Consider the following 25812-nt stretch of genomic DNA (forward strand, 5'->3'; position numbering starts at 1 on the left):
TAGTTGGACATGCTTAGTTCTGTTAGTCTCTAGGGTTTTAGATTTCCCTGGGTCTGGGGTTACAGTTCTCCACAGTGATTGCCTAGGGTAGAAGAAGTGTGGGGGCAGAGGGTGAGGTCCAAGTATACTCACAAACACACAAGGAAATCGCAAAAGAATAAATAAAAACAAGACAAAACTTCTCTCCTTAATTAAGCAAAGCATTGCTTTGTAGACTTTTTATGTGTATATAGTATCATTAATTTACTGTTAAATAGCTGGAATTTTGTACATTATAGTGGTTCTCAAAATTTGTTTAAATGAACGAGAAGGCTTTTTTTTTTTTTTTTTTTTTTTTTTTTTTTTTAATGATTTGCTGTCTTTCAAAGGAGAAGTTAGAGACCTGGAAGGATGAAAACTTGAGGGCATAGTGCTACACACTTCCCTGTAATTCCATCCCTCAGTTGGCTAAGCAGGAGGGTTGTTCAGAGTTGGAGCCAGCCTGGACCATACGCATAGCTAGTTTGCAGCCTGACTTGAGTATAGTCATACCAATTAATTGTGGTTACTTCTTTGAAAATTTATTTAAAAAATCAGATACTGCATTTTTATCTGTCCATTCCTTCATTCTTTGTTTTGTGTGTGTACAAACATGCCACAGCATGCATGTGGAGAGGACAGCATGTGTGAGTTGGTTCTTTCTTGCTTGAGCATCCCAGGATAAAACTCAGGTCCTCAGGCTTGGCAGCAGGAACGTTTATCACTGAACCATCTTGCCAGCCCCTTGAAATTTGCTTAATTGAGGAAGATCTAATTCAAACGTAAGACTAAATAGATTTCTATAATTAGAACCAAATAACCTGGTAAAGAAGTATGTGTGAAGGTTCTCCTGTCCTCCAGTTACAGGCTCCTTTTTGTCCTGTGACAGCCATTTCACTGTTTTAAAAATGTATGGATGTTGTTAATCAACAAGTTATTGAGCTCTGGAATGAGCAAGCATAAATCTATAAACAGAAGGGGTAATACTGCTAACATAAAGTCAGATTGCATTAGAGAAGGTGGGCTGGGTAGTGCCTGGACCATGTCTGCTCTCACCTTTCTGGAGAGCTTATCAGAGCTCCTGGGGGAGGTTGCGGACAGAGTTTGGGAGGACCTTGGGAAACTGGTTTTTTTTGATGGGTACTTGTGGTAAGGTATAGGTGCTGTGTGCTGTTGCTGGGCATCGGGCGGTACTGTGGTGAGGTGTAGGTGCTGTGTGCTGTTGCTGGGCATCGGGTGTTACTGAGGTGAGGTGTAGGTGCTGTGTGCTGTTGCTGGGCATCGGGCGGTACTGCAGTGAGGTGTAGGTGTTATATGCCAAGCTCAGTGATGATCAGAGGTACCAGGCTGCTTTTTGCTTTATTTCCAATTACTGTCCTACTTTGAGTTCTTAGGAGGAAGGACAGGTGACCACTTCTGTTCCCATCTGAGTCAAGGAAGAGAATGGGAAGATGGGACAGAAAATTAATTAACAGCCATTCTGGCTCTGGTTAAAGATATCAGTGGCCAGGATGCAGATAATAAAAATAAATAAATATGAGCAATAGTTGTGCTACTTCTGGAAGCAGGGCAGTGGTGATGGCAAAAAGACTGATGAAGAGCACAGAAGACATGAATAAATGGAAATACTGTCCCTTAAATAAGCCCTGGGGAAGCTTTCTGTTCGTGTGTTCTCCAGTCAGTAGAGCTGCTGAGCCGGTCACAGTTGGTGGTTTCTCTGGAGGAGCTATCCCAGCTGACGGACTGTGTGCTCGCTTGTCTGCATTTGCTCCCTTGGAAGTGTAATCTGTGGCCGTGTATGAACATGAAGGCTGTGCTGTTCTGACAAGTCTGAGCTTTGTGTCAGCTCCTTGAACTGTGCTTAACACATAGGAAGCAGTCAGTGGCTGGTGGATGAAGGCATCAACCCTTTCATTCACAGTCCATAATACATATTGTCTGGGTTTTGTCATTAAATTTTGTTTAGTGTAACATCTTGCAATGCTTTCTATCCCTTTTTTTTCTTGGTTCAGTGTCTAATTGTTTTGTCTTATAAGACATTCTTCTCTGTGCTTCTTGATAACAGGAGACAAATGCCATCTTTGTGTACATCACAGTACACAGCAAATTGATGGAGAAACTTTTTGAATTGAATGTCTTTATTTATTCATTATGACTTAAATTGCTGAAATCCAGTTTGCCCTTAACAAAGGAATACTTTTACTAGATAGAACAGGGTGATTCTCGATGACTAGTTTCTCTTTTTAAAGGCCGGAAACTTTGGGAATGCTTTGTTAGACTTGTGGCTAGCTTTGGTGGGGCAATTTTCTCAAGTACATTTTCATAAATTTCTGTGTAGCATTTAGATAAAACAAAGATACCATAATTTTCAGTGAGATAGATTATGTACATTGAAATTTTAATTAAAATGTTTCTTTGTGTTATAATTCTTGGGATTGAATTTTAAAGTAGTATTAATAATAATGACTGATACTCAAACTTTTCTCTATGCTTTTGCAAATATAAATATTCAGTTATTTTATAAATAATTGATCTCTCATGCAAGTTTTTCATTGAGTAATTTGTATAACTATCTCTTATCACTTTTTGTTCTCAGTATTTGTTGATGAGCTCTGTAAATCTCTTGTGTATTGATATATGATATTTCCAAAAGTAAATATTTTAATACATTCTGTAATGATACTATAAATGTATAAGAGAGAAATGTAGACTCATTAGTGTTTAAAAGAAGAAATTACAAACAACTTAAAAGTTTTTCTGACTCAAATGAAGAGTTCTTTCTTTGGCTCTTACTAACTTCTCCCCACTTTTGTTCCTTTGCTTTGTTTCAGGCCAGTCTATCCATATGGGGATGGGGAAGCCTTGGTGTCGTCCTTTTCCTAGTAACCTTTGGACCCTTTGTAATATTTTATTTGGCATTTTATATCCTCTGTTTTGTGGGAGGGTAAGTATACACAACGATGATTTTATAATTTATGTGTTATTTTGTTAAAATTGAAACAAAATGAGAACTCAGAGTATGATTTATACATGAATGCTATTTTATCAAATTTTGTTCACTAAAGTTTAAAAAAACAAGTAAAATTAAGATACCCATTTGTATGTGGTGGTGGTTATCTTTAAAAATGAAGTTTCAATGACTAAAGATAAAATTGTGATATTATGATCAGCTGAGATACACATCTAGTTTTACATTATAGGAGATACTAGTTCATTGATTAGATGTCAAATAATAATGGTACCCTCTGATGAATGTTTTTACTTTGATCCAGACAGTTCAGATAAATACTTGCTTTTATAGTGTTCTCTTTATGGTTACTTGGTTTGCAGTGTTTAAGATTTCATTTGAATTGATAAACCTTTACCAAGATGGTTCCAGACAAACTTTATTATGACTTTGTATAGAGAACATTTGGTATAGACTAGAATTATAGGAGACTCTAGATGATGACATGCCTCTTTATTATGCTTTGTATACAGAGCAGTTGGTATAGACTAGAATTATAAGGAGACTCTAGGTGGTGACATGCCTCTTTATTATGGCTTTGTATACAGGACAGTTGGTGTAGACTAGAATTATAAGGAGACTCTAGGTGGTGACATGCCTCTTTATTATGCTTTGTATACAGAACAGTTGGTGTAGACTAGAATTGTAAGGAGACTCTGGATGGTGACATGCCTCTTTATTAAGCTTTGTATACAGAACAGTTGGTGTAGACTAGAATTGTAAGGAGACTCTGGATGGTGACATGCCTCTTTATTAAGCTTTGTATACAGAACAGTTGGTGTAGACTAGAATTGTAAGGAGACTCTGGATGGTGACATGCCTCTTTATTAAGCTTTGTATACAGAACAGTTGGTGTAGACTAGAATTGTAAGGAGACTCTGGATGGTGACATGCCTCTTTATTAAGCTTTGTATACAGAACAGTTGGTGTAGACTAGAATTGTAAGGAGACTCTAGATGGAGATGGTAGCACGCCTGTGAAACACTGCCCAGTGCAGTTCAGCTGGATGAGTATTTTGTTGTTGATGTGCGTGTTTAGAAAGTCCATTTTTATGTAATTAGTGTATGATGTACACTTCCTGTGTCTTTTTTGAAAATATTTTTGAAACTTCCAAACATTTGGAGGAGTTTCTGACCAGTTTTTCTGAGCAAAACACTTTGGCGTTTCAGGTGCTTTGGCTTATTGTACATGTCAACAATGACATAAGAGCCTGTAAGACACTGAAGAGGTGGCTTCTGATGGCACCTACTACCCAGCACCTCCTTCAGGCTTGAGGCTTGAAAGTCATGTTTGGTCATTTTCTGGGTAGCACACTAGAGATTACTGTGCAGTTCTGTCACAGACTCCACAAAACTGTAGTTTCTTAGGTTCAGTATTTTCTTAGTAATTGTCTAGATACAGTGTTTTATACTGAAATAATTAAATAAATCGATTTCAACCACAGGAGTGAGAATATCTTAATTGATAATGAAAACATTGGTACAGAATGTTTGAAACCAAATATGCAGGTCCAAAGCTGGAGGAGATCTCTGCTACACTGACTTGAACAGTTGTCCTTTCCCTCAGGGTCAGGGCTGCTTCTACTGACTGGAAAGACTCTTTTTCTTAAAGAGATGCGTCTCTAAATTTTAGAATCTAAAAGACAGAGATTCTTCTAACTTATTAATTAAGTTCTTTTTCAAGACTGAAGGGAAAGTATTTCAAAATATTTCCCACCACCAAAAGAGAGGAAATTTGAGCTTTAGAGACAAAGATGAGAGTTCTAAGATGGCAGACAAGATCTCTCTCTGTCTTTTTTTTTTTTTTTTTTTTCTTTTTCCTTCTCCTATACAGTGTTTCTCTGTGTAACCCTGGGTGTCCTGGAACTCACTCTGGTTGGTCTCAAACTTAGAAATCTGCCTGCCTCTGAGTGCTGAGATTAAAGGTGTACACTACCTCCACCAGGATTTCTTAACAATAAATTAAAGACGGATTTGAGAGACAGAAGGGTGACTGTCTACTCATTACAGAGTTACTAGAAGTTTTATTGACCCCTTTCTGAATTTGCTAATTTATCAAGGAATAACTTCCAACAATAGTTTGGATACTTAGAATTCTATAAATATTTTAGATAAAGATAGATTTTTGGAAGGTGTGGCGAGCTTAGTAAAACCTCTTTAGATAATGCTTAGAATCATAGGATGGAGTCTGAAATTCCTGGCTAATGCTGTGCCATGAATTAGTGTGATTCTCTATGGGCCCGCTGAACCTCCTGAGGGCCCTGTCCTCAGGGTCTTTTGTTTCTTCTGTAACCCAGTTGGAGAGGATTAGCTCATCAGACATTCTCAGAAATGCTCAGTTTTGGTTACAAGTTCATAATCTTTTGAATTAGATCTTCCCTTTTTGTAGCCTTGATTATGAGGACGGATTGTCCCTTCAGTGAAACTTTGTATCATTCAATATATTGTAAATTTAAGCAACAAAATAGATTCTTTTTAAAGTCAAGTGATGACATATCATAAATTCAAAGTTGTTTGCTAGTTTGACTCTGCTTTTTTATTAACTAAATTCTTACTAAGTTTTTAAAGATGTGTTTTTGTTATTTACTTAATGTGTATGTTTGACAGGAATATATTTTCCTGTGGACAACCCATCCTGCTCTTTGATTAAAAAAAAATCTCAACAAGTGTTAAAGTCCTGTAGTTACCTGTCTAAAATGATGGTGATATAGACAGTTAAAGCTAATCTTTCATTTACAAATATTAAGAAAAATACTTTTGGGGAGAAAAGCACAATGCTTTTTTTTTAAAAAAAAAATCATGGGAAATTGTCAGTACATTATTATTTCAGGACGTTTTGTTATATATATTGGGTAGATTTATCAATTTATCTATTTATTTTGGCTTTTCAAGACAGGCGTTCTCTATTTAACAGCTCTGGCTGTCCTCAAACTCACTTTGTAGACGAGGTTGGCCTAAGATTCAGAGATCTACCTGCCTCTCAAATGCTGAGATTAAAGGCATGAACCACAATGCCGAGCTAGTTGGGTTATTGAATCATTTGTAGCCCTACATTTTGACTGTGCGTTTAGCCTCTAATGGTTTAGCCATCTCTCCAGCCAGTTGTAGCTTCTAGTTTTATTTAAACATCATACATACAAGCATTAACCAGTTATTTGTAATCACAAGTGCTCTTTGAACTTGCTTTCTTACTGTTGCATCATAGGCTAAGATTAGTATCTTATCAGTCATGCTCTTAAGAATACAAGTTTTAATAATTACTTTATTGTAAGTGCTTTTAATAATCAGATTAAACTGAAACAGGACCATATTGAATCTTAGTAAAAATATCTGCCATTCCACAGGTAATATGTATTGCGAATTCTGAAGATGCACACACACACACACACACACACACACACACACACACACACACACTCATATACATACACACACACTCACACACACAAACATACACACTCAAACACATGCACACTCACACATGCACACATATATACACACACTCCTACATACATACATACACAAACACAGTACACACACTCATGCACATACATACCCACACTCATACATATGCATACACAAATACACATACACACCCACACATACATGCACCCACACACTCACACACACAGAGACTGGAATGTATGATATGTCATTTTAGGTAAATAAATAATGATATGGTTTCTTATGGCGTCCATGTTATTTCACCCTCTTCCCTCCCTCTCCTTCTGTGTTGACTCCCTCCCCTTTGCCCTTGGTTTGGTTTTGGGTTTTCACGACAGAGTCTCTCTACATAGTCCTGTCTGGCTTCAATCTCACAGAGATCCACCTGCCTCTGCCCTTCGAGTCCTGGGATTACTTACAGGCGTGCACTGTCACTGCCTACCTGGGGTTTTTAAATAAAAGTTATTTCAGTACAACTTCAAAAAACACTATATAATTCACTATTGCTGGCTGTTCTAAACTTCAGAGCCTAACAAAACTTGTCAACCTTGATTTTCTAAATTTCTAGACTTAATTTTAAGAAATGGTAACTCATAAAGTCTGATCAGTATATTCAGTAATAAGTATAATAAAGTATAGAAACACTTTTTTTTTTAATCTGTACTTATTTTTCCCTCTAGGGGTTTAGTGGTTACTCTCCTGTATGGGAAAACAAACTCAGAAAAATACCTAGAGCAGTGTGAACACTCCTTTCTTCCTCCAACATCATCTGGGGTCCCTAAGGTAGGTCACGCACAGGCATGGGAAAGCCACAGCACACCTCTTGGCGGCAATGTTACCATCTGGATGGCCCAGCAAGGCTGTCATTCACATACTCGTGGGGGCTGCTTGATCTTCCTGAGAACTTCCTGAGAGCTTAAACATCATCTTGAACACTTTCTTAGTGTTATATGTAAACAAATGGGAATGTAATTTTGAGGGAAAGATAGAAATTGGTTAGTTTAATTTGTTTTCCTCTCAATATCAAACTGTCATTTATATAATTTGTAAGAATGCCAATGAATATTTGTTTTGAGAGAAGTAAATTGAATAAGAATCAGAAAAATGTACACTTTTTGTTTATTTACTTCGAAAAGCATAGTTTGCGATTAAACTATACAGTGTTTATAGTTTTAAGAACTCAGGTCTTATTTTTATCATGCTGAATAATGCTATTTTTCTGTTAAAGTATTAATTTATAAATGAAGTAGGTATTGCATCCTGTGGCTACATAGGCCTCATAGTTCCTATACCTTCAAGTTTTGTGTGATGGAGGGCTCATTTTCTGTGGCGAGGCAAATGGTTTGAAATTGATGCCAGTAATTTAACCTTAAAGTCACTTCACTACTAAATGTGGCTGAAGAAGTAAGTCGTGTACAGTATTAGTTTATATTATAGAAATGAAAGAATTCCACTCTATTCTGAGTATTTTATTTTAATCAACTGGTATTTCAGAAATACATATTACAACATTTTTCTTCATCCTGTTTATTATTCATGCATATGAATTATATACATTAGTGGGTTCACTGTGAAATTTCTATAGAAGCATGCTTTGATCACGTCCGCTCTTTGGACTCTTCTCTCTTTCCTAGTCCCGTCCTCATCCTCATGGTCTCTCTGCACTCTCTGTTGTCTTTTGCTTCCACATACAAGAAAGACCTCTGTGTTTGCCTTGTTTTGATTAATACATTGTTTTCAAGATCTGTCCATTTTTTTTCCTGCAAATGGCCTGCTTTTCTTCTGTTTTATGTGCAGTAATACTTCCTTTCGCGTCTACTCTAAGTCATTCATGTGTAGCCTGACTTTATCTTGGATAATGCTACAGTAAGCATGGCTACGCAGACATCTCTGAATACTGACGCAGCTTCCTGAAGGCAAATCCCATGGAGTGGTACAGCTAGATGGAATACTTACAACTTTCTTAATTACCTAAACTTCTTCTTTTTTTTCCTGTTTCTTTAGAACTTCCATTAGTACATATTCTTTGATTTTGTTTACAAGACTCTCTAAGGAATTAGGCCTTTTCTTTCCTAGCCATCTATAGTTTTCATTCATTTGGAAGATACATAACAGAGACTAGAAAGCATTGTAAGAATTAAGATTTTATATAGTGATAACGTCAAGACTAGTCATATATTTATAATCTATTTTTCATAAATGATACAAAATAGTTTTGACTAGTTATTTAAAACATATGATTTGAAAATATAGTCTATGAAAGAAAACTTACTGGTTCATATTATACCTAAAACATGCATTTTATATATACTTACACATTAACAATAAGTTTGCATTCTTATTAATTAAGGCATTTTATCGGTTGAGTACCATGGAATGTGTAAGACAAACCTAGGTGATCTAGCCTACTACATACCTAGGGTATGTGATTCTGTCTCCATCTCTAGGCAGCTGACAGCTCAATATGTTTCTATACTGAGTACTGTGACCACTCTAGAGCAAAAATAAGTATTTGCACATCTAAACTGTGAAATGAAACAGCAAAAATGTGGTCTAACCTTTTGTGGTGGTACATTCCTCTAATTGCCTTAAATCCCAGCATTTGGGAGGCCAAAGCACATGGATCTCTGTGTTTGAGGCCTAGTTTAGTTTATGTGGTGAGTTCCAGGCAGGACTATATAGTGAGATCATGAATGAATGAATGAATGAATGAGGTGGCCTAATAAAAATATTGTAGTGTTTGGGTTCTTACTTTCAAGATTTTTAAGGGAGCTTGTTGAAGTCTGTAAAAACTCCTGCTAAATCTTAGGCTGTAAGTGGTCTGTGCGTTTTGTTTTTTTCTTTTTTTCTTTTTTTAATTGTTGCTGGAGAGCTTTTCTCCAGGTCCCACCAAGCCCCACAGTCCCACAATCCACGTATAAAATAATCACTCAGACGCTTATATTACTTATAAACTGTATGGCCGTGGCAGGCTTCTTGCTAACTGTTCTTATATCTTAAATTAACCCACTTTTATAAATCTATACCTTGCCACGTGGCTGGTGGCTTACCGGTGTCTTTACATGTTGCTTGTCCTGGCGGTGGCTGCAGTGTCTCTCCCTCTTCTTCCTGTTTCCCCAATTCTCCTCTCCCCTTGTCCCGCCTATACTTCCTGTCTGGTCACTGGCCATCAGTGTTTTATTTATATAGAATGATATCCACAGCATTTAATCTCTCATGTCATCTGTGATTTCCTTTTCTTTTGCTTCTTCACTAGGTGAAAGGACTCTCAGCTTCATTATAATGTTAAACTATATTGTCTGCCTGGACCCAATTATTGGCGTGTTATTTGTTACAGGACTATGTATTGATCTTTAGATTTATTTAAGAGTTCTCTCTTCCTTTCTCCATATCCTCAGGTTAATGGTCAGTCTAATGACTACTAAAAGTAGTGAACTACATTTTCCTTGTTGTTTAAAATTGTCTCAAATTAAAAATCAACTTTAAAGTGAATTCATTTGATAGTTAATATGCTCTTGATCCCTAGAAAAGGAGAGGGAACAACATGGAGAATATTAGTAAAGATAGTAAATTGACAGATCAGAAACATTAACTTCTTAGTTTGGAGGGTTGGTTGAACAGTAGCAATTACTATACCTGTCGAATTCGTAGAAAATGGTAATAGATTTTTTTCCCTGGATATCTAATAATGTTACCCTGAGAAATCAAGTTTGGCTTATACTTATATTAGCAAATTATTTATTGGCTGGAAAATACAGGAAAGTGTAATAAGAAATCAATTTGAAGCAAACTGGAGATATTTGAAGTCAAGGAAATACTCAGTGACATATTATGGTTTTCCTTAAGTGCTTAGAAGAAATGAAACGAGAAGCCAGGACTATTAAGATCGACAGACGACTGACGGGTGCCCATATAATTGATGAGCCTCTCCAGCAAGTGAGTTTCACTATTGTAGTTGAGATATATTTCTTTTGCAAATACTAAGGTGTACCTCTTCGCTATTTAATGTTCTGAAATTTTATGATAATGCTGTCTTTGAATTTTATACTTAATAATTCTATTTATTGGGTCCCTATAATGAGGCGGTTTATTTAACATGATAGCCATTATTCTAATCTGTATTAGAAAAAAGTTTTGCTGACATCTGATAGTCTAGTAATTTCATAATTTAAAATATTAATGTGACAGTCTTGTTGATCAAGCTCAGTGGTTTGATAAATTAGACTTTTGAGTTAGTTTTATTTCTTTAAAGATGCTTATCTCTGGTTTGTTTAAAAGTGTTAATTAGAAGTAGGTAAAGATACTCCCTCTCAGATTTTTTCTGATCATGTACTTTATACTTTGAACCTGTAGTTAATTTATATGACTTGTGTAAATCATAATCTCGATGCTGTGGACTAGCAATACCGGCTGCATCAAAGGTATTGACAGAGAGTCGTTAGTTTTGTAGTCAGCCACAGTGGACCTGGGGGGGAGTCCTCAGAAACCTCTTCACGATAATGTCCACCAGCATTGCTTACGTCTCACCTCACACTCCTTGCAGTGCTGAGAGTGCATTCCCTTTCCACACTGTCCACCTGAGTCATAGATGCTGTTTTCCTTAAGAACTGGAAGTCGTGAGCTGCGGTATCAAAACATCATTTTGAGACAGTTTTTAACATGAGGTAGTGAAGACAGGAATTTACTATCACAATTTAAGATGTATAGCGGAATATAAGTTGGCAAGTAATTGTCTTAGTGTTTTGTTGTTGTTGTTTGGTTTTTGCTGCTGTTAAGTTTTTAAATCCTAAAAAGTTGTTTTTTCCCCTAATGTTTTGCTGTAGGTTATACAGTTTTCATTGAGGGATTATGTCCAGTACTGGTATTACACACTAAGCGATGATGAGTCCTTCCTTCTTGAAATTAGGCAAACTCTTCAAAATGCACTCATTCAGTTTGCTACTAGGTAAGATTGCTGCTTATAGTTATACAGAAAAATTCAGATATGTCGTGTATTACGATAGGAAAAATAGCTTTCAAATGAAAGGGGATTTTTAACTAAAAGGTAAATAGAATAGTAGACTATTACCATGGGATATTCTCATCACATATTATTTACATGAATAAATATTTCCATTTCTCTTAGATAGATGTACTTAATATTTTGAGGAAATGCAAATTTCTTCCAACTGTTTGCATTGTGTTACATTCTCATTACCAACTTCATATTTTTTCTTTGTCAATAGTTGTTATTGTCTGTCAATTTTAATTATAACTACCTAGTAGGAGTGAGATATCATTTCATTTTGGCTTTATCTTGCATTTCTCTGAACGTTAACTTTGAGCATCCTCTCAAGTACTTACTAGCCATTTGTGTATCACCATTAAGGAAGTGTCTAGGCATACCCTCACTCTGTTTTAAAGTAAGGTTACTTGTATTTTATTACTGGCTCTACTTTGCCTTCTGCTTTATAAATATTGAAGCCAGACATGGTGGTGCACACTTATAATCCCAACACTCAGGAGACAGAGGCAGGAGGATCTTTGTGAGTTCAAGGCCAGCCTGGTCTACATAGCGAATTCCAGGTCAGCCAGGTAGACCTAGAGAGCCTGTCTGCATTTGGACAGTTCTGCTCATTTTTCTGTACTTCTCTCACAGTTTTGTAATTAATTGGTGTAATTACCTGCCTGTGACACAGGTGAAGGACATTCCGTATTAATACTTTTTATTTGTCTTGTTAAAAAAGAAGTTTACTTCACCTTTGACCTTGGTCACCATTGAGGCATTTAAACATTTTTAAACTTTTTTTAAGTGTGTTGGTGTTTTGCCTGCATCTATGTATATGCACCATGTGCCTGATACCTGGGGAGGCGAAAAGAGGACAGCAGATCCCCTTAAAACTGGGTTGTAGACAATGGTGAGCTGCTGTGTAGGTTCTGGGAACTGACCCCTGGTCATCAAGAGCAGTCAGTGCCCTCAACTGCTGAGCCTTCTCTCCAACTCTACCGTTAAGACATTTCATAAACATTAATTATATAGAAAATGTATTGAAATGAAGGTCTTACAAAATAGTGTGGGTTGTATAATTTCAACTATTTTTGTAAATATGTATAACAGTAACATTAAAAATAAATGCAGGAAATACTGACAGTGATCTTTGGATTTTCAGTTTCTGGCTAAATATAGCTAATTCAAGAAATTTAAAGAAGAAAATTAATTGCATTTTTTTTTTTTTTGGTTTTTCGAGACAGGGTTTCTCTGTGTAGCTTTGCGCCTTTCCTGGGACTCACTTGGTAGCCCAGGCTGGCCTCGAACTCACAGAGATCCACCTGGCTCTGCCTCCCGAGTGCTGGGATTAAAGGCGTGCGCCACCACCGCCCGGGGAAAATTGCATTTTATAAATCAGATATTTTTCCTTTATAGCTGTAGATAGGCAATTAAACATATGATGATCAGTAATAAAGAGTATCCAAGATGATTTTTTTTATGTTCTATCCTTTTTTAAAATTAAAGACAAAATTGTGGCTGGCTTGATGTGAGCAGGTCCTGTGCATACAGTCCTGGAGCTCCAGGTCCGTGTGTGCTGCTGCTCTGTCGTTTCTGGCAGACACTGGTCTACTGCAGACTTTCCTCCTACCCTTGGTCTTAAAATTGCCCTGCTCCCTCTCTGATGGTCCCCAAGCCTTGGGGAAGAGAGTAATACAGATGTTCTATTTAGATTACATTTCTAGTGTAGTGTGTGTGTGTGTGTGTGTGTGTGTGTGTGTGTGTGTGTGTGTGTCTCACATGGAACAGTGCACATGTGGAGGCCAGAGAACAGTCATTTCTCTCTATATGGGTAACAGTTTGAACTCAGGTCTAGTCTTGGAAGAAGATGATTTTATCCACTGGACCATTGTCTTAGTCAGGGTTTCTATTGCTGTGAAGAGACACCATGACCACAGCAACTCTTCTAAAGGAAAACATCGAACTGGGGTGGCTCCATTATAGTCCATTACGGTCATTGTGGGGAGCCAGGCAGCATGCAGGCAGACATGGTGCTGGTGCTGAGTCCTATATCTTGTTCTAAAGGCAGCAGGTGTACTGAGACATGGGGTGATACCTTGAGCATATAAGAGACCTCAAAGTGACACACGTCCTCCAGCAAGGCCACACCTCCTAACAGTGCCGCCTCTTTTGGGAGTCATTTCTTCCAAACCACCAAGGCCATCTTGCTGAGGAAGGCCAGTTCTGATCACTGTAGCTGAGGAGGATGCTCACCTCCTGACCCTCCAGCCTCCACCTCCCAAGTGCTGGTACAGCAAGAGTGCACCACCACACTTGATATTTCCTTAAGAACAATTCATTTGCTGCTATTGTTTGGAGAGGGATTTGGAAACTAATTTTTTAATATTTTGTCCTTAAAGTCATTTTTTTAAATTTTCTTTTGTGAATTCTGTGTTAATTATTACAAAAAGTTTTAATATGTATTCATTGAGACTGAGTTTCACTTCACAGGTAAATTTTAATAAAACTTTTGTTTATTGACATAGTTAATATCCTGAGTTCAGGTTTTTATACTTCATCCCATTTACCTTGAAGGGTATACTTTAGCCTAAGGTTCATGCCTTGCTTGTGTAGAGCCTGGTTAATGCTCTCTGCTGTTGCTGCTCCTATGGGCACTGCTGCCTTGTGCACGTTCATCTGAGGACTGCGCTCATTGTGTGGAGATCCAAGGCCTTCGGAAAACCCAGATCTCACAGTGTAGAACTGACTCCTTATGCGATGGTACACTATTTAGATAGCCATTTTGGTCTACAGGGCTGTTGTTTGGTTGGTATAATTATAGGTACAAAACTATAAGTCTTAGAGAAGACAGATCCTGGGATGTGATCTAGTGTACAGAATTTCATAGCTAATAAATTGGTGAGTCTTTAATAAAGGCTATCTGTGCCAGTCTAATATTTTCTAAAAATAATAGGTTTGGTGTTGTTTTGTGTTAACCCTGCTTAGAATTGACAGAACAAGCAGAGTGGTTGATGCCATCCATACAGCCGACAGTTCAGTGACATTCTTTTTCTTTTAAAGGCATTGCCATTAAGTAGCTTGAGTGCAAAAAGAGTTTTTCAGTGTTTGTGCTGTTTTAGACCTTAAAGAAGAAAGAGGCAAGTGCTCATGTGTTGCATATGGCCATTCTTCAAGCACCTGTTACAGTGTTTTGGCTCTGAGAAAGATCAATAAGTCATTATATATTGAGGACCAATGTTGAGCATATTACCTAGACACTGGGGGTACAACTGTAAATAAAGCCCACAGAGATTAATTAAACTCTGTGTTCCTGAGATTTTTTTTGTTTAACAATGAAAACATTTAACTGTAGCTTGTACAATAGGAAATGTAAAGTGTGGTGTTAGCAGAACATGTAAGTGGAGCAGGTAAGAGTCAGTGAACATGGGGCATTGCCATTTCAGATAGCTCTGTGTGAAGTGGGAGTGGGCTCTTCAGGTAGATGTGGGAGAGCAAAGGGACACATGTGGAGAGTGGTTAGGGATGGGCAAAGCAGAGGGACTTGTTTGTTCAGTGGCACCTAGACGTATTTGAAGAATCCATTGAAGTTTGAGAATTGCAGGGAAAGCCTGTCAGTCTACAGAACTGACAGAGAGGAAAACTGGAATAGATGACGAAGTAAGCAAGGGTGTAGGTCCTCAAGATTGGAGAGACTATATTCATGTGTACCCACTGGAATAAGGGGTGTGTCTTGGAGAACTTGTAAGGCTTTCATTTTCTATTATTATTTGTATATCTGTATGTATAAAGATAACACTGACTGCTGTAGGAAGACTGAGTGGAAGGGAGCTGTGAGGTCATAGGTGTGGGAGACCTAGAAACAGCAGTGCTGAGGAGTAAGACTGTAGCATTGGAGACATAGATGAGGGCATGCAAAGTGATGTCATTTGGTTCTGGCATTGTGCTGAAGTAAAAATACCATCATCTTGTTTCAAGGCTTGGTAACTTCCTTATTTTTGCAGCCATTTTGGCCAAGTATATAAGCTGCTAGGGCATGTGTACTTGTTTCTTTATGTTAGGGCACATTGTGGGTTTTTTTTGGGGGGGTTGTGTTTTGTGTGCGTGTGTGTGTGGTGTGTGTGTGTGTGTGTGTGTGTGTGTGAGAGAGAGAGAGAGAGAGAGAGAGAGAGAGAGAGAGAGAGAGAGTCAGACAGAGACAGATACAGAGAGAGAAAGAGAGAAAATATGCTCTTTTAAATTCATGGACTATTACCTAATAAGTAACAGCATTAGTCAGATTGCTGTATAATAACCCAGGTGTTTTTTAGCACAGTGTTATGTGGAAGAGCATTGTAAACAAAGTGAACAGAGCTTTGGCGTTGGTCATAACTTTAGAGCAGTTGATAGGAGTTCTCTAGGAAGCTGAGTCATGAATGTATAGCTGAATGGCTTTTATTAATATTCATATCTCATTTCTTTCATATTTATCATGCACTATTTTAAAAAGTACTCTATTGTTAAACTGTTTTCTGCCTTTGTCAAGACAGATAATAAACATTTTTAGTATGGCCTCCTGTTTCTATATGGGAAACAATGATATTGTCCTTCTTACAGTATTCTTTGGAGTTCAAATTTCTCTTTGCATATAATTGTAAGAAAGTAAAAACAGAGGTAGTGTACTGTTTTTTTCACCCTCATCATACTTCTATTTTGAAAAACAGAAATCTAGATTTAAATGTTTGAATAGATATTTACATTACTTGATGGTTTTACTAATTTTATATGTCAGATGTTCCAATGAATTGATGGCTTTGAAATGACTTCTAATTTTGGAACAATTCAGTAAATTAATAAATGGCATTGTTCTTTAAAGGAAAACAGATATGAAGTATTATATATTATTTTCTCTTACAAAATAGTTAGAAGGAACCTTTTATGGAATAATTGAGTTCACTGTTTTACAGAACTGAAGCTTGCTCACATAGATTGTGATTTAAATGGCTTTTAAGGCCAGCATATCACTGTGTAGTCAAAGCTGGTCTGTAGTTCAGTGTGTAGCCCCAGCTGACTTGAGAGCCTCCAGCTTTGCTTGCTTTGGGTCCATGTGTGTCAACATGACTGAGTTAAATTCACTTCTTTAAATAAGGGCAATGGGGAAAGGACCTCTGGTGACTGCTGGGCTTAACTTTTGATTTTAGATTTTATAGAGCATCATAACATTGCTGCCAGGTTGGTTTGCATGCTTAAACATGTGCTTGTGTTTTGAGCCTTGATCCTTTCTCAGCTCCTAAAGATGCAGTTTTTTCGTCTTCCCGTGTCTGTCAGACTAGAGCAGGGCCTTGTCAAGGATAGATGAGGTTTGTCTTGGAAGGTAATCTGTACTTCCTCAGTGCATCACTGCTCTTCAGTGTTCCTCGTGGCAGCTATGTTTGGATGTGGATGTTATGGAGGTTTCCTTGTGAGCGGCAGGCTGCTGGGGAAGCCGCACACCAGCAAAGGCAGAGTGTGCGTTTGTCTGTGCCACTCACCCCCTGGCCTCACAATCTCTGCCTTTTCTTTCTTTGTCAAGACTGCCTTATTTGCTATACTGCAAAGCCTCTGATTGAAAAGAAATAAGCAGGGCCAGCCGTGAAATGAACATGTGCACAAGTTGTTCATTGTATGTTTGTTGTCAGTGGTCAACGAATGTGTTCTTTCCTGGCCCCATGGCCCTGGGTTCTCTCATGGCCTAGCCTCTTCAGGAGCATATCTTACTTTTGTTCGTTCTAGATATGCTCCTGAAAGTGTTAACAGAATTATGTGCTGTTTTTATTTGTTTTACTGAAATTTTTTTAAGTTTGTTGCTGTTGAGATAGAATATTAGGTGATTTCATAAGATTAATATTCAACATTTTATATTCTGAAGAGTTTTATATATGTTATACTTACCATCATCTTTTAGCCTAATGGTTCTGTATGTCTTGTTATTTAGTGGTCAAAGTTTCAAGTGCTAGTATATGCAAGAAGAAATAATTTATCCTAGACATTTGGTTTCAGAACATAGGTTGTGTAACTAAAAGAAAGAGTGGAAAATTTAGAATGGATTCAGAAGAAACCACAAAGTGTTTGAAATACTCTTAAGCAAATGGAAACATTCTGGATATCTCAGGTATTTTGTATCTGGGCTGAGAAATTACATGATGTACCCATGGGCAGGCTTATTTCAGGTTTAATTGGAAAAATTTACTATATTTACCAATTTTAAGAATGTAAATTGTATTTTTATGCTTTTGGATATTAATTAAAATATATTGTCATAAGACTAAGTGAAATAAGAGCTGATATACTTAGAGTTTTGTGTAGTAAAATCTAAGATATAAAAATAATTAAGGAACAGAATCTAACTGGAGGAGCTGGAGGGGTGCTCTGTGTTTGTGAGTACCCGCAGTTCTCGCAGAGGACCTTCAATTCTCACCACGAGTACCAGCTTGTAGCTGCCCATAACTCCAGCTCCAGGGAATCGGACTCATGTCAGCATTTATATAATGATATAATGTTTTTTCTATAAGGTCAAAAGAAATAGACTGGCAGCCTTATTTTACTACACGCATTGTAGATGACTTTGGCACTCACCTACGAGTATTCAGAAAGGCTCAACAGAGGGCAACAGAAAAAGATGATCAAGTAAAAGGTACTGACTTTATTTCATTTCAAGTTAGGATTTCAGAATCTTTTATCTCTTTGTACATTCTCAGTTGTTTTTGTTGTTCTAGGTACAGCAGAGGATCTGGTAGAAACCTTTTTTGAAGTTGAAGTTGAAATGGAGAAGGATGTTTGCCGGGATCTTGTGTGCACTTCTCCGAAAGATGAAGAAGGTTTTATTTTTAATATAACTCTTTTGCAAACAGTCTCAGGTTAGAGACAAGTTAGCAGAGCAAATCTTAGGTGGCATCGTTCTTGCATAGGACAGCTTGCATAGAGAAGACATGACTTTATTGTAACTCTTACTTGTAGCCTCTGCATGCTTTTCTCATTCTGAAGGTTATCTTTAAACGGCAGAACACTGAACATTTTAAGAACTATAGTAGGTTCTGTTCTTCAATTTATTATCTCTACCCTAAGAGTATACCTGTTTTCCTAACTCTTTTCTAATTGATTTCAAATAAAATATTTAGATTATTATGTGCTGTTTTATTTGTTTGACTAGTTACTGCAATAAGTGTTTCTTGATGTTCAGGTAAAATTTCACTTGATGGGATGTTAGACAAGTTTTAACCAGAGGTTTATTATTATTATTATTATTTTTATTTCAGTTTAGTCTCACAGTTAGACATTTACTATTTGGAATGTAATTTTACCCATGGGATTAGCTGTTGAATTTTTTCCTAAGAAGTGTCTGTGTGAGAATAACCACAAAGAAGCATTGGTAGTTCTGGAAGTGATTTTCTTCAGTTTTGAGGACATGCTAAACTGTTCTCTTGCCTTTTCTATGATTTTATTCTTTCCCATTTTTTTCTTTTTTCCTGTTTATACTTTTTATTTTTAGTTTTCACTGCCTTTAGTACTGTGTGAAATAACAATTAAATAACAAGTCCATACAATGGAGTGAGGTATGTGCATGGGAGCGCTTTCTTAACATCAGTAGACGAGAAGAGTGTAGCCCTGCATTGATAGTACGTGCTGATACTGTAGAAGTGTTTCTTTTTTCCTGAAATAAGTAATAGAGGTTATCTTTACGTGCACAAAACCTTTTAATTATACAAGGATAATACATAATAGAAGTAAAAAGTACATTGTGTATTGAAACTGTCTTAGAGGAAAACAACTTTGTCATTAAAATTTCTTATGATTAATAAGATTGGTTCAAACTGATGTGAGTTTGATTAACGAAGAGTAATGATTTGGAGAGCAGTGAACACCGGTGTGCAGGTACGAAAGTGGGAAGCTCTTATGAACATGAACCTTTTAAAAATGTTTCTTGTATTAAAAGTAGGTAGAGACTTTAGATTTTCTAATGTTATTATGGCTACTTTTTCTGTTTTTAGGATTCCTAAGGGATTTGTGTGAGGTTTTATTATATTTATTGCTACCTCCTGGAGATTTCCAGAACAAGATCATGCGATACTTTGTCAGGGTAAGCGTAAATTCGTACCAAATCATGACCTAAAGGGACTGAGAGCAGTAGTTCTCAAAACCTTTGGCCTCAAGATCCAGTTAAACTGCAGAATTATTGAAGCATTAAGGAGCTTTTAAAATGTGAATTCTTCATCTATAATATGTATGTATCATAAAATATAAAAACAAAATGCTGAAACAGAAGAGCATGTAAGTACAAATTCATTAGCTGGTAGATGAGTGACATGCCATCTGGTCCGTTTTAAAATCTTCCTGTATGCTTATTAGAGAGTGAGAGTGAGAACGTAAGTGAGGTCTTAGTATCAGGAAAATGGGTGCTGACTCAGTTCATTCTGTGAGAAAGGATTTTGGTCTGTGGCCATACCACCCTTAGCTCACCCAATCTTGTCTGATCTCATAAGCTAAGCAGGGTTGGGCCTGGTTAGTATTTGAATGGGAGAAATGATCTTGGGGCCCTTTTCTGAATTCCCTAGGGGTCACTGGCCAATACTTTGAGAACTGCCTTAGAGCTAGATGCTTTAATATTTGGTTATAATACAGACAGACTTTGTTTTAGTTGAAAAAAATATTCATACAATATATTTTCATCATGTTTTCTCTCTGTGACCCTCCCCACATCCCTACCCACCCAACTTTATGTTCCTTTTTGCGTCTCTCTCAAAACAAAACAAAAAAACAAGAAACACAGAAAATCCCCAAAAAGGGAAAAACCACAACAAAATAGTCCATCATGACAAATCATGGCAAACAAAACAAAATGTCCACAAAATACCATTGAGTGTGTTTTGTGTTGCTCAACACCCTCTAGGCATGGGGCCTTCCTTGGAGTGTGGTTATTATACCCAGTGAGACTCCATTGGAGAAAACTGATTTTTTCTTTGCCAATGGCATCAGTTACACATAGTTTCTTGGTTAGAGGTGGGACTCTGTGTCTACTTCCCCCTTACAGTGCTGGGACCCTGTCTCTTGATCCTGTGCAGGTTTTGTGTATGCTGCCACAGTCTCTGAGCGTATATGTAAATCCTGTTGTGGTTGGAAGATAGTGTTTCCTTTAAGTCATCCATCACCTCTGGCTCTTAAAATCCTTTTGCCTCCTCCCTTGCATAGCTTCCTTAGTTCCGAGAGGAAGGGTTTGGTGAATGCATCACTTTAGGAATGAGTGATCCAGAGACTCAGTCTCTGCACATTATCCAGTAGTGGTCTCTGCTAATTCCATTCTACTGCAACAAGAATCTTCTCTGGGATGGGTTGAGCAAGGTACAGATCTGTGGGTATAACAGTATGTCATTAGGAGTCACCTTATTGCTATGTTCCTTTAGCAGAAGAATAGTAGTAGGTTTTCCTTTACGTCGTGATCTATCTACTCTCAGGTTCTTGTCCATTTACCGGTGTCCGTCTTAAATCTAGGTGGAAAGTGACTGGTTACACCTGTGCCATCTGTGCCATCTCCTCATGCAGGCATGCACATCACTGTTGTAAGTCCCAGGGTTTGCAGTGGGTGACACTGAGTGTCACGGTCCTTCTCCAGTAGCTTGCAGAATACCTTCCAGCACTTTGAATGTTAGTCATTAGGGGGGAAGCTTCTAGTTGGACACTGGCTTAACTCTTCATGTTTGATGACATAATTAAGTGTTGTCTTCAACAATAGGTCCTTACCATCAGTTTGTGTTGAGCACCAAATAGCCCTGGCTTGTGATGTTTAGGGCATTCCATGAGGACCTGTTGGCCAACAAGACAGATAGACTTTTAAAAAATTTCTTCAGTTCTACAGCTTTTCTTAAATTAGCTTAGATAGATGTAACATTTTGAGACAGAAACTGTAAAATAGAATTGGCTTTTCCCAATTGGAGCATGACTAAGATGAGAGCAAGGCTCTTAAATTGTATTCTCTAATTTAAGTCTTTTGTGTAAGACTGCATAAATGCAGATATCTGGCTTTGGCTGCTGCTTATGAATGAAATGAGAAGAGCATATCCTGTCAGCGGGGGTTGAGTGAAAGTGCATCTTCCTAACGTGCAAACTCATAACCCCTTAGCCTTTCTCCTGCCAAGTGCACAGCAGCTGCAACCTTGCTTTTCTGCCTATATTGCTGTTCAGTCTGTACCGCAGTTTCCAGCATCTATGTAGCTTGGTTTTATTAATTCCCAGGTGTGTGGATGACAGTTATAGGAAGGGAGTGGCGTGTTTTCATGGGAAGAGTGTGATAGGGCAAACTGTTCATGTAAAAGCCAAATATTGGGCCAATCATTCCAAAGGGGGGTTCATTCTCATCATGTCTGTTACTAGAGTCAGATCTACATTATTTTTGAACTTTTCTGCCTAATTTTGTAAATATTTAAGTTCTCCAGTCCAAGCCCTGGTCTCACTTACACATTTTGTGCTTTCAAACACGTCCAAGTGCTTATGAGCTTTAACTTTGTATCTTTAGCCCAAACTTCTCATCTGAATTCCATGTCATTCTGAATCGCTTCTCATGTGAAATAGCTATTTGATTAACTAAGTTACCTTTTAAACTCCTAAGTGTTCGGAATGAAAGTGCATGGTTTCATGGTTAAGAACATCTGCTGCTCAACCACCTGTAACTCTGTTCCAGGGTAGCCAGTACTTTCTTTAAGCTGTTGAGGGTACCCACAGTCGTGATGTAGCAGACACATAAAGGCACATGTACACATAAAAAGAAAAAAATCCCCATCATCAGAATGGAAGTTTGATTCTTGATTCTATGTTATGTCTGCAGTTTAATCTTTTTTTTTTTTGAATATAATGTAGCTATTAAGCAAGTTTTTCAAATCTGGGGTTCTTCTGGAGGTCCTATATGATGTAACTTTTATCTCTGGCCTTTATGACATAATATCACAGAAAACCCAGTCTGTAGTAAAGCTCCAAAAAGGTATTATATTCAGGAATGGTAAAGTAGGGGAAATAATAAAGCTCCATTATAGAACTAGAACCAGTTCTGAGGATAGGAAAAACAAGTGGAAATTCATAGTCAATGGCTTGACCATTATGTTTTCATTACCCATTCATCTGGTGGTAGACAACTAGTCTGTATCCACTTTCTGGTTATTATAGGAATAGAGCAGCAGTGAACATGGATGAGCAAGTGTCTGTAGGAGGCTGTAGAGTCCTTCGAGTATATTCCCAAGAATGATTTTTGGATCTCAAGGTAGATCTATTCCCAACTTCCTGAGAAGCTGCCACACCAGTTTATAGAGTGACTATACAAGTTTGCACTCCACCAGGAGTGGATGAATGTTCCCTTTACCTTACATCCTCACCAGCATGCCAGCTCACTTTGTTTTTATAGGTCAGGCTCTGTTCATGGTGGCTGTGCCCTCCTACATCGAGTAGCAGTTAAGAAATGCCTTACAGACATGGCCACAGGCCAGTCTGATTCAGATGGTTTTCAGTTGAACTTCCCTCTTCCCTAGTGACTCTAAGTTTATATCAAGTTGACGACTGAAGCTAACTGACAGAGGCATATGAAATATAGGGGTGGCTGTAGTGAGACACCCTCATTAGGATTCCTGCTAGAGGTAGGCCAGGACGATCGCATACAAAGAGTGAGGATGAGAAGTTTGATCCCATAGTGAGAGGGTGGAAGCATTGTAGCGAAACACCTTTGGTTGGATTCTGTTAAAATGTAAGATACAACGATGAAGAAAGGTTGAGGTCTAGTTTGGAAGAGAGTTCTAGTAACTGACTAGAGTTTGGTTGAGGATAAAAGCTGTCACCAGTCAGTTCTAGTTAACACTTGTTTTCTCCCCAAGAAGTACTATTTTCCCCCACTCACTGATAGTTGATGATACTTTCGTTCATCTTATTCAGAATGATTTTGTTACTCTCTTAGCCACATCTTCAGTTTTTGTATCTCAATATGCCTCATCAGTGATTTCTTTTGTGACCACTGAATTTTAAGTTCCTTTGTATTTTCCTGTACTGAAGACAGTGCCCAGTAGTTTTCCTTCTTAGTATTTACCACATTCAAAGTGATTGATAAATATATTATTGTTTGTTGACTTGGTACTTTTCTCCATAATGAACTGTTAACTGCTATCATCTCTATTGTTGGGAGTGTAGTGTTGAACACAGTATGTGGTATGTAGCAGGTACAGACCAGCGACTCTGCTGTGATGAAGGATGAAAGTCTGTTGGTCTTCTCTCTGGTGTGACTGACATACACGCTACTGCAGAGCCAGGAATGGAGTTGCGCTTTGTGAAGTGAGGCTGTTTTTTAAAATGATGCAGGATGCTCAGCCGATTTGTCTCACGATAGAGTGCTTTTTGGCCCTATTTCATCCTTTTTGGTCAAATCTAGTCTACTACAATGCTGCATTCAACCAGTCAGTTTCATTCATTGCACTTTAGTCCTGTGTCAGTAGTTTTCTCGTCTCAGTAGTTAGATTCAGATTTTGACAGCAGACGTTTAGCTTAGGTTACACAACAGGTGGAGAGCTCTTTCTGTTGTATCGATTTCATTGTTGTTCTGTTGCGTGGAGGAACTCCCAGCAATGGAAGGAGACCGTGCAAGTTTTCCTCTGAACTCACAAGTGCTGAGTTGTGTGTGTGTGTGTGTGTGTGTGTGCGCGCGCGCCCACAAATGTAATAAATGTGAAAGGAATTGGGGGTCTTAAACTCAGAATTGCAAGCCAGAGACTACCTGCTGTGGTGAATAGAGTCCTGTGATGAACCTTTTAACAGCCAGAGACTCTATGGAGCGAATTAGAAGAGCAGAGTAATTTTCTAAGACTTATCCGCTGATTATATTAAATAATAAACCTAAAATCACAGTTATTTCCTATGTGTTTTTTTATTTTGAAAAAACAACTCTGAAAAATGATTTTGGGGATTGGATTTTCTGCTTACAAAGTACATTTAAAATTTGAACACATGGGTCATAAACAGAATTTGAAGAAAGGAATTTCAAATATAATAAGAATGTTAAAAGCAGTTAGAAAGCCTAGTGTGGTTACTCATGCCTGTAACATCAAGAGCTAGGAGGGTTAGGCAGGAGGATTAGTCACCCGGGGTCATCTTCAGCTACATAGGAAGTTGGAAGCCAGCCTTTGTTGCTTGAGACCCTGTCTTAGAAGTAAAATAAATAAATAAATATAAAGTTAGAAATTAACTATATTCCTTATAATCTAGAACTGCAAAGAACCCCAATTTCTAGAAAGTACTGGTGTCTGCATTACTGCTTGTTAAATATATTAATTTATCATGAGGTAATAGTTGTCAGCAAAATTTTATTCATGCAGGATTATACAAAATATTTCTTGAAAGAAAAAGAGGTCTTTGAATATATATATATATATATATATATATATATATATATATGAAAACAAATGGTACTGATAAATAAGAGATTTGCCAAGAGAATCAATTGGTCTTTTACTTAGGAAGTGAATATATTGTATTAAGTTAGCATTACCAGTATTCTCAAAAAATGAATTTTGATATCTTTAGCTATCACAGGCATCAGGGGATGGTTAATACCCACTAAAAAAATTCTATGTTAGCAGTATCAGTTCTAAGTTCTTAAGCCTTCATTTCTATTCATGTAAGTAGATGCCCATCTTGGACTTAAATAGCCTAGAGGAGTAGTAAGTACTTTTAAAGATGTGTAAATGACTAGGTCATTTGAGGAATTTCACTTATACACCAAGGGTTTCTCGGTAGTGCTATTGTGTAAGAGAAATGTAAGACATAACAACAACAGCAAAACCACTGAGAGACAAATTCTGTAAATACAGGCACAGATGCATTTTAAACTTGGAAGTGGAAAAGCCTTCAGCTGAAAGGATCAGGGCATACTTGATAGGTCAATTGATTTTTTAAAACATAATCTCTTTATTGATTCTTTGGAAATTTCATATCAGGCACTCCAGTTCTGCTCCCCTTCCAGTCCTCCCAATCCTCCCCTCACCCCTGCAGTGCTCCCCCCAAGAAAATAAAAAAAAAAAAGAAACCAAAACAAAACAAAGCAAGCAAACAAAAACAAGAACAAAACAAAAAGCAAAAAACTGTCTTTGCTTCTCCATCTCCCCCTCTCCATCATCTTCCCCTCTCCATCATGTTCCCCTCTCCATCATCTCCCCCTCTCCATCATCTCCCCCTCTCCATCATCTTCCCCTCTCGTCTCCCCACTCCATGTTCCCTTCTCCATCATCTTCCCCTCTCCATCTCCCCTTCTCCACTTCCCCTCTCTATCTCCCCTCTCCATCTCCCCCTCTCCACTTCCCCTCTCTATCTCCCCACTCCAT

The 25812-nt window shown here is 37.7% G+C and overlaps 1 protein-coding gene across 3 annotated transcripts in view; it reads left to right on the plus strand.

The window, feature by feature from the left end:
* Positions 1 to 25812, plus strand: part of Snx13 (sorting nexin 13) — a 101889-nt gene that overhangs the window by 30418 nt on the left and 45659 nt on the right. For all 3 annotated transcript variants that reach the window (XM_028878426.2, XM_028878427.2, XM_028878428.2), the window contains exons 2-8: positions 2850 to 2962; positions 7149 to 7251; positions 10315 to 10404; positions 11292 to 11413; positions 17983 to 18104; positions 18187 to 18288; positions 19459 to 19547. In XM_028878426.2, the coding sequence (XP_028734259.1) occupies positions 2850 to 2962; positions 7149 to 7251; positions 10315 to 10404; positions 11292 to 11413; positions 17983 to 18104; positions 18187 to 18288; positions 19459 to 19547 (741 nt within the window). The remainder of the gene's footprint in view (positions 1 to 2849; positions 2963 to 7148; positions 7252 to 10314; positions 10405 to 11291; positions 11414 to 17982; positions 18105 to 18186; positions 18289 to 19458; positions 19548 to 25812) is intronic.

This window comes from Peromyscus leucopus, chromosome 14 (assembly GCF_004664715.2).
Source record: "Peromyscus leucopus breed LL Stock chromosome 14, UCI_PerLeu_2.1, whole genome shotgun sequence".
NCBI lineage: Eukaryota > Metazoa > Chordata > Mammalia > Rodentia > Cricetidae > Peromyscus > Peromyscus leucopus.